The 11,824-nt window shown below is 38.2% G+C and overlaps 4 protein-coding genes across 5 annotated transcripts in view; 2 read left to right on the top strand and 2 right to left on the bottom strand.

The window, feature by feature from the left end:
* The first annotated feature begins 110 nt into the window (after positions 1 to 110).
* On the top strand, positions 111 to 7,983 carry LOC144646902 (uncharacterized). Of its 2 annotated transcripts, none has more exons than XM_078506609.1 (8): positions 111 to 310; positions 503 to 567; positions 1,241 to 1,266; positions 1,473 to 1,518; positions 2,553 to 2,828; positions 5,121 to 5,403; positions 5,961 to 6,174; positions 6,996 to 7,983. In XM_078506609.1, exons 1-8 carry the CDS (start codon positions 213 to 215, stop codon positions 7,059 to 7,061), a joined length of 1,074 nt encoding a protein of 357 aa, XP_078362735.1. In that variant the 5' UTR covers positions 111 to 212; the 3' UTR covers positions 7,062 to 7,983. The 2 variants fall into 2 exon arrangements, with proteins under 2 accessions (XP_078362735.1, XP_078362736.1); XM_078506610.1 differs by having other exon boundaries at positions 115 to 310; positions 2,556 to 2,828.
* On the bottom strand, positions 4,056 to 5,078 carry LOC144646903 (uncharacterized). The gene is made up of 2 exons (XM_078506611.1): positions 4,568 to 5,078; positions 4,056 to 4,473 (listed from the first exon to the last, which is right to left on the bottom strand). Exons 1-2 carry the CDS (start codon positions 4,804 to 4,806, stop codon positions 4,224 to 4,226), a joined length of 489 nt encoding a protein of 162 aa, XP_078362737.1. The 5' UTR covers positions 4,807 to 5,078; the 3' UTR covers positions 4,056 to 4,223.
* A 174-nt stretch (positions 7,984 to 8,157) lies between the features above and the next one.
* LOC144645670 (cyclin N-terminal domain-containing protein 1-like) lies at positions 8,158 to 11,201 on the bottom strand. The gene is made up of 6 exons (XM_078505222.1): positions 10,965 to 11,201; positions 10,817 to 10,892; positions 10,528 to 10,693; positions 9,427 to 9,589; positions 8,736 to 8,974; positions 8,158 to 8,255 (listed from the first exon to the last, which is right to left on the bottom strand). The coding sequence occupies exons 1-6, from the start codon at positions 11,137 to 11,139 to the stop codon at positions 8,169 to 8,171; spliced, it is 906 nt and encodes a 301-aa protein (XP_078361348.1). The 5' UTR covers positions 11,140 to 11,201; the 3' UTR covers positions 8,158 to 8,168.
* A 380-nt stretch (positions 11,202 to 11,581) lies between these two features.
* Positions 11,582 to 11,824, top strand: part of LOC144646904 (actin-related protein 2/3 complex subunit 3-A-like) — a 4,821-nt gene continuing 4,578 nt past the window's right edge. Inside the window, exons 1-2 of the mRNA XM_078506612.1 lie at positions 11,582 to 11,667; positions 11,755 to 11,824. The exon at positions 11,755 to 11,824 is cut by the window's right edge and continues 24 nt beyond it. Coding sequence (XP_078362738.1) covers positions 11,662 to 11,667; positions 11,755 to 11,824 — 76 coding nt within the window. The 5' untranslated portion in view covers positions 11,582 to 11,661. The remainder of the gene's footprint in view (positions 11,668 to 11,754) is intronic.

Raw genomic sequence — 11,824 nt, forward strand, 5'->3', positions numbered from 1 at the left:
GGCAATATGTTTGACAACCCAGGAAGTGACAATAAAAATTAACATGAGCTGTCAAAATATTTTGGCCAGGGTAATGCGAGAAAATATTCTGCTAGCAGAAATCGTTTTGCTGGGCGACGAAGATACCTTTCGGGTGAAGCCTGGACGGTCCCGTCCCGCACCCGTTCCATATATGGATCATCCGGGAGCTTCCGCTCACAGCGATCGCCGCCATGATGAACAGGAGCGGCATAATGCGCTTGGAAACTCGAAGCCGAGCAAAAGATGATGTCAAACGGGTTATGCTGTCAGTGGAGCGCGTAAGAAAATGGTAATTGACAAAACTGTACATAATTGAACCCGGAATTTAGGCATCGGTTGCAATTTTGTCATTTTATTCATTTTGCGAATTCATTCATTCGTTACACAAAAGATTCGTGATCGCGCGTTAAATGTCTGTTGCTTGTAGTTCAGCGTTCTCGCTTTTTCATGGACTTCACACAATATTTTTGGTGTTTCACAGGGAAAAGAAGTGGGTTAATGTGGGTCCAAGCAGTTGTACCTTGAAAGTTTTCAAATGGGTCCCAGGTAAGCTGATCATCATAATTTTTTTTGATCTGTCAAATTGTTTGTAGGTCCACGTGCCGACTTCGTGACAATTGTTTTGAAATCTTGAGAAATGTGACATCGTGACTTGTTTTACAGTCTTATTGTGTAAAATATCCTGTCTGTTACGTAATTTGCCGGTATCACGGGGTGCTGTCAGTATTAATATAACGCTCACTCTGATTGGCTAAAGTGAACAGTACAAAAACAAACCAGAGTGATTTGATCATCAGATTGTCGGATTCGCCTAATTTATGCTAGACACAAATATTGGTGTTTAGACATAATTGGTATAAACTTTGAATTTATATCTGGTTAAATCACCCATCTCAGGCAGACAAATTATTTATTTCAGGGGGGTAATTCGTCTCAGACAGATTGCCTCTAGTATAAATTTCAATTGGAATGTTGCAAAAAAAAAAAAAAAAAAAACAGGCCTCATTATGTTGCTCTCCTTTGAAGAAAAGCCCCAACCCCTCTGTTTAAGAAGTGGTACCTTTAATTTGGGGAGGGGGTGGAGATGAGAAATATAGCATCCCCCCCACTAGGTGAGCAAGGATTAAACTTTTCTTGGGTATGCATTATCAGCAAATGGTTCAAGATATCTGAAAAAATTAGGTAGAAATTAATCACTGTATTTATTTAATTTTTGCAGTCAGTCAAGACCAGAGCAAGAAAGAGGTAAAGAGTCAGATATTAACTAGTTGTTTAGGGTCAAAGCTGTGATTTGTCAGTGAAATATCATACATGATTGAAGTGAAGGTTGAAGTAAAATTCATGTTACATTAAATTGAGAAATCTGATAAAACAGGTTTCTTTTATTCTGTCAACCATGATTATTCATCTAGCATTGCTTTATTGCCTATCATTGTTTTTTTGCTGTGTAGGAGAAAAGCAAGGCAAAGAAACATGTTACTACAAGTAATGGAACTGGTTAGTTGATTAGTTTTTGTTTTCATGCCGCTCGGCAGGTGGGGGGGGGGGGCTCCCATATGAAAAGAATGGTCTCACTTAGGGTTTTCAGGACAAAACGCCAATATTTTTAGCTGTTGAGGTCTCATTTAAAGTTGCAAATAAAGAAATATTGAAAAGCACTGTCTTACTTTGTTGGTGGCCTACATGTAGACTGATCAGGCAGAAGAACTGGTATCCTTTAGGGGTGAAAAAAGCTTACGCCACATCCAGATTGGTCGTCTTTAGGGGTTTTAATTCAAATTTTCCAACTTGCACCCCCATCCTTTTCATTTGAGAGTGTTCCCCCTCCAGGGCATGGCACTAACATGGTACTTAAATATAACATGGGATGAAGATGGGTTGAAGATGGAGAATAGTGTAATAGATGTAGCTGAACTTTGTGACTACACTTTGTCTGTGGCGATCGGTAGACTTAATTCTTGATTCATCCGATCTAAGTTTTAAAATAGTAAATTTTCGGTGGCCTCTGTCCACCTTCATCAGAGTAAAATGAGTTCGTTAAAACATTAGCACGCGCTAGGCATGTTTAAATATGCCATCCAATCTTTAATTTCTTAACAGTGGAGTATAAGCACGCGGAAGGGGTTTTCTTTCGTTAACTGCATTGGAATCCACCGATTTAGAAGAGTGCCATGACTCTAGGAACAGTCTCTTGGTGTAACTTGAGATTCCTCGTTCAAGGATCGAACATTTTACTCTGATGAAGGTGGACAGAGGCCACCGAAAATTTAGTGTTTTAAAACTTAGATCGGATGAATCATTTTGACAGGTAGAACTTTGTGACCTTTGCATCTTCTATTATTTTATTAGTGATTGTGACTGTTGAATTGATTGAATTAAATCATAAACTAATATTTTTAAAATATTTTTCACCTTTGACTGTACAAGGACTTCTGTATACATTGTACTGCAAGACTATGATGCATTCTGTACCTTATAAAATCTGTAAAGACTCAACCTTTTTTGCATAATATTAATTGTACACTTTTTAGCAGATGATGGCGACAGAGACAACCAGTCAGTTAGCTCAAGTGTTGGTGAAACTAACGACAGTGCAGCGTCATCTCCAAGCTCTTCACAGCAGCAGGTCATTGAACTGTCAGCAACAGATGCTGCTAGCTCTGACAAGTTTCAACCTGTACGTCCTCTCCAACTAAATAAAACTGGAGCACCAAAAGGGGAGATTAGCAGTCATCCAACAAACACAAGTCCAATCAAACGAAGAGCAAGCCAGGCTGAGGAGCTTTTGAAAGCTGAAGATGCAGGAGGTATAGACCATATCACTACATTTGATTTAGTCAGTTCCAGGCTTTCAGTTGATGGTGAATGAAAAGCTTATGAACTAAGGGCCTGGAACAGCCATCATTTGATTTTGAATACAGAATATAATTAAAGTGGCTGTGAGCCACTGAACTAAAAAAAAGAAGACCTAGAGTTAACGAACCTTTGAAAAACAGAAACAAACAAAATGGATTGAAATCTTCCAATCAGAACCGAAAGGCATGACTTGAATCAGTTGAAGTGGAACTTATGTTTCCTGAGAGGTCTGCATAGATAATTGACGGCAAAGAAGAATGTGACCGTTGATTTGATTTTAAAAACACATTCATCTTCATAACACATTCAAATGTGTTTTATTGAAAATTGCAGTTTATTTGTAATTCATAATTTTGGTAGAGGATTGCCGAAGGGTCAAAAGGACCAGCAAAATCAAAACAAACAAACAAACACAGCTCTAGGTCCATTCAACATTCATTTAATTAACAATTATTCACCGAAGTGGAGGTGAATAGTGGTGGATATTTACCAAGCCGCGAAGTGGCATGGTAAATATCCACCACATTCCCCGACACTGAGGTGAATAATTGTTTTAGTATATACCACACAAGTTGAATAACTAGCGGACCAAAACATCACTTTCGGTAAAAAAAAGCAATGCGCAAAGGCAGTTTGTTTCTCTTTGGCTGCTTGGAGGTGAATATTACTTAACTAATCACCTCCGAGTTAACCAATCAGTGCATGCGAAAAGCACTATTCACTTGTGTGGTATATACTAAAAACTGCTATAACTTAAAGTGTATATGCGGTTTTTGGCCCTTTGATATGCGTAAAAAACTATTCCGAGCGTAAAAGTTTTCAAAATTTTCGTCGAGCCTCATTTTTTGCGTTCAAAAGTCCCGCTTTTTTCACTTGAAATGTGTCGCAAGGACGCGCGGCCAAAAAGTCACGTGATGTAATCTCGTGACGTCAGTTGAATTGACTCAGATCAAAACATGGTGGAAGGCAAGAAGAAAGCAGTGAGGAAGGGAGGAAGATATTGTGTGGCGGGAGCGCCGAACCAGCAAAGTTGTACGAATACTTTTTTCACTCCTGGTATATCAATGCACGTGTTCCCTTCTGATGCCACTATAAGAGCGAAATGGGTGAATTTCGTGCAGCGGCACCGCGTCGATTTTGGCGAGCCGATCCACAAGTATGCTTCACTTTGTCGTTATCTGGGTATTTGGTCGTTTAGCCCCCAAGAAGATTAGTCCTGAATCGAATAGGCCGAAATCTTCGCTGCAGAGTACTAAGCGAGCCTGACATACAGAACTAAAACTGATCGATTTACTTCAAAGTTACGGAAGTTGGCTTGAAAAAAATATATGTGGTAAGTTAAATGCTTACTCGTTTTCGGAAATTCCACTTCGGCGGCGGTAAACCCCTCCATCCTTGTTTCGCAACAAAGGGGCCACTTGCAACAGAACTGCACGATTTGTTATGGCATCGTAGTCGGGGTGCTCAGTGATGCAGTTGATGCGTTCAATCGAGCCATCAAAAAGCATCAATCTTGATGCACTTGTGACCTCTCGGCAACAGCGATACTCGAGTGAGCCGACCAAAGATTCAGTAGTGCATCGTTGACAACGACACCTGCAAATGTAAACAAATATGGCGTCCATCGTATGCAATGCTTTTACGCGACTTTGAGAGAAAATCATTCACAAAACTCAAGACCTTTACTAACCAGGTATCCACGCTCACAGTTCCGTCGTATCTTTGCTCCAGAACAGCCGGAGTGAGACCATCGATGTCTCTTTCTTCTTCGGAGTAGTCGGAGTCGCCATCGTTAGCATCAGCGAGCGGTTCATCTTCGTAGGGAGTTATTTGCGTCTCTACAACTCCCCATTCTTCTTCTGAATCTTCAGTCTCTTCCATACTGTCTTCAGAGTCAATTGAATCACTAAATTCTGAGTCGCTGGCCATTATAAACGGAGAGAGAACAAACGTATACCTCGGCGATGTAAGAGAGAAATGACTCAAAGTTGGCAGCGGTGAGACTGCAAATCAATTACACTGACGTCACAAGTAGACATGCTAGTTACCAGTCTCCGGACAATTTTTCAAGGGAAATCGGTGTATTTTGGGCCGCAAAAAACATAGCAAAAATTTTTTTTCATCATTTTTAAAACGTTTTACGTTTTTTTCAAATATCAAAGAGCCAAAAAACGCAAAAAAAATTTTTGTGTCATATACACTTTAATATTGTGTCATCTCAATCATACAATTTCTTTTTTTAGTGACCTTTGAGGAAAGCGATAAAGGTAGCATTGGTCTTGATGACAATTCTTGCAGTGCCTTTGATATAAACGAGGACAGTAATTTAAGTATGAATGACGCCAACAATGATGACAATGAAGTTGACAATAGCTACGTGAGCAATGAAGATGATGATAATGAGGATAATGAAATTGACGATGATGAAAATGATAATGATGACGAGAACGATGAGGATGCTGGTAATGAAGTCGGACCAAGCGCGTTTGAAGGAGATGAAAGTAACCTTGTGCCTTCACTTGCAAGGTAAAATAAATTAGTTATATTTTACACCCAACTTTTTTACATGTACAGTCCTCTGTTCTTTATTACTTGTACCAAACTTTGGCAATTTTGTGTCCTTATCAGGAGTGATGCAAATCGAGGATAAAAAACAACCTGTAAACAACTTACAACAGTTTCTACAACACCAAATAAGTCATTGTTTTTTTTTCAAAGGAAACCTCATTATTCCATTATTCCCATTTACCTGGGACTTTGCTTCAGCGTGGATGTATCTAAGATTTCCAACAGGTGAAATGTTGTTGATGACAGGCGGAATATTTGGGTCACATTAAAAGTAAGATCTTTCCAGACAGTCTTTTAGCTGGAAAAATCAAGTCCTCAGGTGGTTATTTTTTCCGCCTTTTGCCTATTATTTACATCACTGGCTTCAGTAATATTTCATCACCGTTAAGCCTTGATTAATAATCTTAACAACAAGCTTGAGTAGCTATTGATCTTTTGGTAAGAAATAAAGCCCTTGTCATTTGTTAGACACTATAATCAACCAATTATTGATTTTGTTTACTTAAAATGTTTAGCGACGAGAGTGCCACCATTTCATACAGACTTGGAATAGGAATGATCCCAGATGATGAGGACTCAAGAGACTTTGACGACACAAATGATAATTCCTTACAGCCCGTGACAGACCTGACGGGGGTAGGAGATGAGCCTTCCAATGAGGTTGAGGGGATACCTTCTCAAACAACCACTGATATCTCCAGTATGCTAGAACAGAGCAGTAACCAGGAGGTAAAAACAATTAAAATTTGTGACAAAGGTATAATCCTGCTTACAACTGCCTGTTGATTAGTCAAGTGGAATTCCTCTTTCTGAGTGCTGTGTGCAAAGAAAGTCCTGTCAGATAGCCGGGGCTATTGGATTTTCCTGTTGGGCTAGTGAATTTTATTCATTGCTTGCCTGATGAGCAATCTACATTTCTGGACTTAAGTTGGCAGACGAAGTAAGGCCACTGAGAAACCCTTCTGGCTAGCACACAATGAGTCCAACTTTCCTGAAGGGCAAGCTGGGAAATAAATTTTCTTTGCACCTCAAGTGTTATTTAAGAAATAGAAAATGCCTGTGTGTTAACATGACCCAATAAAAGCACCATAAAGAGTGAGTTTGGGAGAGGTTGAAAGTATGTTTCAGCAAACCTAAGCATCATGTGTAGCATACATGTAAGTTAAATGTGCATGTAAGGTGGAAACGCATGTTTTTGTATTTTCTTGTGAAACTGAAGACTGGCTCTGTGGATGACTTATTTTGTTCATCCCTACAGGGTACACAAGTTTGAGGAGACAAGTCTCTTCTCAAACCAACCAGTCTGAATAATGGGAGAAGTCATGGGACTCAAATTTTGTCCTTGTGACATTTTTTTTTTAACAAAAGTTGACATTCACATGCCACATATACCAACCTCATTGATCAATAAACATAGTTACATGTGCATGACATCTGTTTGTCTGTCAGTGTAACAACTTTGTAGCTTTAATGCACATACAATGCAAGTATAATGTAACTTGTGGTAGTTTTCATGCTGTTCAGTTAATATCTTTTATTATTGTTTTCAGGGTAATGAATGTCCACCACTAAAAAGACCTCGCACTGAGTCTCCAAGTGATGAACAAGAACAATAGTACTGCAATATTAGTTTATTTTCTATGTTAGAAAAATATTAAAATGATATTTATAAGATAAAAGAACATTAAAACAAATAGATTACTATTTATTGCAGGACCCAGTGAAAGATAAAATAGTAGTTTTCATCAAGACATGGTTTAAGAACAGAAATCACAACTATGTAGCTATCGTAGATAAATTTTTTCTAGACAGTCTTGCAAAGAGGTGCAGTTAGCACTTTTTCTAGTCATTAAGCAGATACATGAATCTGTCACTCTTTTTTTGAAGCATTTATTTTGAACAAAAATAGTGCTTGTTATCATAAGTGAGTGGTATTTTTACTTTATTTATTTACATGTAGTGTTTCGTTTTGTTTACTTATAAATAGTCAAATAACTTGCTTGACAAGTCCCCTCAAGATGAAGTTCATTCCTATTAAGTTAGTTTACTGTCCACTGACAAATTCTACTAGTATGTAACTTTAGATTAGTGCAACTTGTTTTTGCCAACATTATATCTAACTGATGATTCCAGAATTTTCAGTATAGGTGTCATGCATTTGTATATATCTATATAGCAGCTGCAACTCAAAGAGAACCATAGAACACTTAGGAAAAGAACATGCAAATGCTGCTGCCTTTTGTGATGAATGTGTGATCCAATACTCAGCAAACTGTAATTCATTTCTAGCTCATGACTAGCCATATTCCATGTGGTTACATCATCAGCTCTTGCTAGTCATGGATTTAATAATAACTATTAAAATGAATACGTTTTATAGTACCAATGCTAGTATCTTGCAAAATACATGTGTAGCTCATGAAAATAGACTCTGTTTGGTAGGTTCTCTTTCTGTACAGTTCAGTTTAGTAGTCTTCTAAATTACTAAAAAATCTGTAAAATGTGTGTACATAAAATAAAATTTTATAATTTCTGATATTTGGTTAGCTTTACTGGCCAACATAAATAATTACATTGTGATTCTGATATAAACATTTGGGCTTAATTTAAACAAAAAAAATTAGTTGGTATCCACCATCAATGCAGCAAGGGTTACTTTTGCTTCCCTTACTTCTTCGCTGCAAATTTTGTCAGGATTGCCTTGTTTCAACAAATTCAAGAGATTATAGTGTATTCTCTATAATAATTGTGGCAAAGTCAAGAACATCATCCACTGGGATCTGGGTGATTAGACCGAGTTGCTCCACCACCTAAAGAACAATGAAAACATTATTAGGTCACTAGAATGGCTGACTGCAAAGAATACATAGAGTTAGGCCTATTACTATTCAAACTGGGATCAAAAATGTTGTAGCAACTTTCCCATCTGTAAAACACAGTTTGAATTTTTAGGTATAATGGTGTATTTGACGTCAGAAGGTGGCCTAATGGTTGGTGGGCTGGCCTCCAGATAGAGTAGTCTGAGAGTCCTGGCCGGGGTCACTACATTGTGTTCTTAGGCAGGAGACTTAACTCTCCTGGTGCCTCTCTCCACCCAGGTGTATAAATGGATACTGGCAAATTTACTGTTGGAAGGTAACCCTGTGATGGACTAACATCCCATCCAGGGGGGAGTAGCAATACTTCTAGTCGCTTCATGCTACAGAAACCAGGATAAGCTTTGGCCTGATGGGTCACTTAGCTCAAATGCAGTGTATTTGAGGGGGACTGTGATAAGTGCATTGACTTACCATGTCGCTAGTTGCCTGATTCACAATGTAGGATGCTGCCCCGATGACTGATACAGCCAGCAACATGAGATCATTTGTTAAGACAGACAGGTTTTGTCTGCCGTCTTTAATACAATTTTCTCCTGTTGCAGCCATGCACAACTTGGTGTATATTTTCTCAAACTTGAGGTAGACTATGTCCAGGACTTTAACACTGGCATCGTGGAGTAGCTTCACTTGAGCTCGGGAGTCATTGTGTCCTAAATTAATAATGCAACATGGACAGGGTTAAATTGTACACATGTAAAACTACTCACTGTGTTGAAAATGGAATGTATGATAACGAAGGAATGAAGAAAGAAAGAAAGGAAGGAAGGAAGCAAGGACATACGGAAATAAAGAAGGAAGGGAAGGAAGGAGGGGAGGGATGAATGAATCAGTCAATTTGTCTGTTTTATTAAATTATGTAATAGTAAAGAGACTAGAAAACAAAAGAAAAAAAGAAGGGGGGAAAAAGGGAAGGAGGAAAAAGAAGGAAAGAAAAAAAAAAAAAGGGAGGGAGGGAGAAAGGAAGGAAGGGAGGGAGAAAGGAAGGAAGGGATGGATGAATGAATCAGTCAATTTGTCTGTTTTATTAAATTATATCAATTCATGTACAAGCAGCATCTTACTGAAAACCAAAGACACTTAATGCCATTTCCATTTGACTTACCAAGTATCTCTAGTATTGTTTCCAGAAATGTCAATGGTGTTGTGATTAAGATATGATAGTCTAAAGTCTGGAGGATTCTCAGCTCAGACTTCACGATGCTTCCTAGTGTATAACAATGGCCGATGGAGTTCAGAAACCTTTGACCTTTACTTGGTGTTATTGCCTGATGATAAAACGCAAAGCTTAAATGAGGGGCCTGAAGGGGTTAAATGGGAACTGGGATTTGCCTATTTTTTCACTGGAAAAATGGGATTTGGGTCACTGGTACTGGGAATCACAAACCAAAAACTGGGAATGGGACTTGGAATTGGGCAAAATGTAGACTGGGAAATGAGATTTCAGCAAAATGTTGGATGGAAAATGAGATTTATATACCCCCCACTTTTCAGGACCCTCTTAAATTAACTCATTTTAAACATTAAAATGCAAATTCAGACCAGAGACCAAGAAAAAAAAATTGAATATTTTGCATGAAAATAGTTGTTATCCTAGATGTTTTTCATGATACAGTAAAATCCCACAAGTAAGAACCTGCATTTTCCCAAGTTAGCCTAAACAGGTTCTTACATAAATGTTGATTAACGCAAATTTAGGCTATTTAGCTTCTTATTTTCTGAAGAAAAATTTACATTGTTGCGTACAGAATTTTTAGTGGTATTCAGCTTTTTTTTATATGAAGTTTGCATACCATACAAATTGGATCCGAGTGATGGGCATTTCCCTTTGCAGCCCCCCCCCCCCCCCCTATATTGATATAGATATAGATATGTGATTGTATAAATAATAACATTCTGTAGGATTTTCAACATTGGCATTTACATTGCAAGTGGAGTGATAAGGCTCCTAGGGACCTCCAAAGAGGATCCAGAATGTTGACTTATCTTATTTCCCTAAAAGTAAACGTTTTTTCTGATTTTAGAAAATAAGAACCTATTTCCAAATCTTAGGCTAGTAGGTGTCTAACTGGCAAATTTTAGCCTAAGCGGGTTTTTAATGTATCACATTTGAAAGGGGTCTATGCCGGCATTGAAAATAGTAAGCTCTTGTCACTACTGAAAATAAGTTTTGCAAAACTGTTTCTAGTCAGAGTAAAAGTCATACCTTGTAATGCGAAGTCAGCTTACTTGCAAGCTGTACACAGGACATGACTCTCAAAGGTAGCTGTGTTTTTTCTCTGTTTTCCACTTCTTTCCAGTTCTTTTGCAGGTTTGTCTCTGAGTTTGAACGTATTAGTTCATAGAGATCACAGACGTGCTTCGCCATGAACCTACGAGACGAATTTATATTTTACAAGCTTTAACACAGCTTTCTTTTAAACTTATAGCAAACTTAAAACACCAAAAAGTGAAAAAATGTCACGTTAATTTTTTTAAAATCAAGTTCCACTTGCCTGTCAAAAATTTCAATTGCCAAAAAGCGTGTTTGTGTTGGCAGGCCCATTTCTTCACACAAGAGAAAAACATATTCTGAAAGATAACAAGCAAATAGTAAACTTACGTTCTGTATTGACAGTAGTAAAGCAGTTTTGAACAAGTTACCTGCCGTATTTCCTCCTTTAAAAAAGCCTTGCATTCCGTTTGCATCGTTCATGCTTTTTTCATTTTCTGCAGCAAGAACATACAATGCTTCTTCTAACAACTCCGGCGGCAAACATGCCGACTTCATGTTGAAGACAGGTTCAGGTGGAGTGCCAAAAATTCTGCTTTTATACATTTTACACAAGAGGCTGTAATTTGTACTCTTATTACTGGTCAGAAAGACTTAACTTAACGGCCATTAGGCTTTGAATCTCTAAGAAGTGATTTAAATTTTTATCGTATGTATTTTTTTCGCTCGCGTTCACGCGTTGTCCGTCTGTTTTGAAGCGCGCGCTTTTTTGGCGGGAACATTTTCGGGATCCGTTCAGAAGACTGGAAATACAAGGAAAACAACCGGTTTTATTTCACTCTTTGACAATTATTCGGAGTTAAATAAGTAAAATACGCAAAAGTAAACATCAATGCCGAGATATAAACAGTTTTTAAAGTACTTTGTACAATATAGCTCATCATTTTGCTGTTTATTAGCAGAGCGGCAAGTCAAGCAAAACTCCGTCACACGGCCAATCGAGATCCGAGTGGTCTGGGTACCACAAAACTGTAACTTCCATATATGGATGACGTTTGAGGAGGGTTCACTTCCTCTTGGATTGGATTCTTGTCTGAGAGTTATTTCTGTTTATTTCTTGCTTTTACAATGCCGGCAAGTGCTTATTTATGCCTGGTAGTGCATGTTTATGATATAAAGAAGCCCACTGCTGTATTAAATGTTTATTGTGTTTGATTACAGGCGTATCATTCGTCATTATCAGCTCCGAATTCCTTGTGCAAGATGGCGCTCCTACCCGTCAACACAAAGT

This window comes from Oculina patagonica, chromosome 3 (assembly GCF_052425735.1).
Source record: "Oculina patagonica isolate OP01 chromosome 3, crgOcupat, whole genome shotgun sequence".
In the NCBI taxonomy this organism is placed as follows: Eukaryota; Metazoa; Cnidaria; class Anthozoa; order Scleractinia; family Oculinidae; genus Oculina; species Oculina patagonica.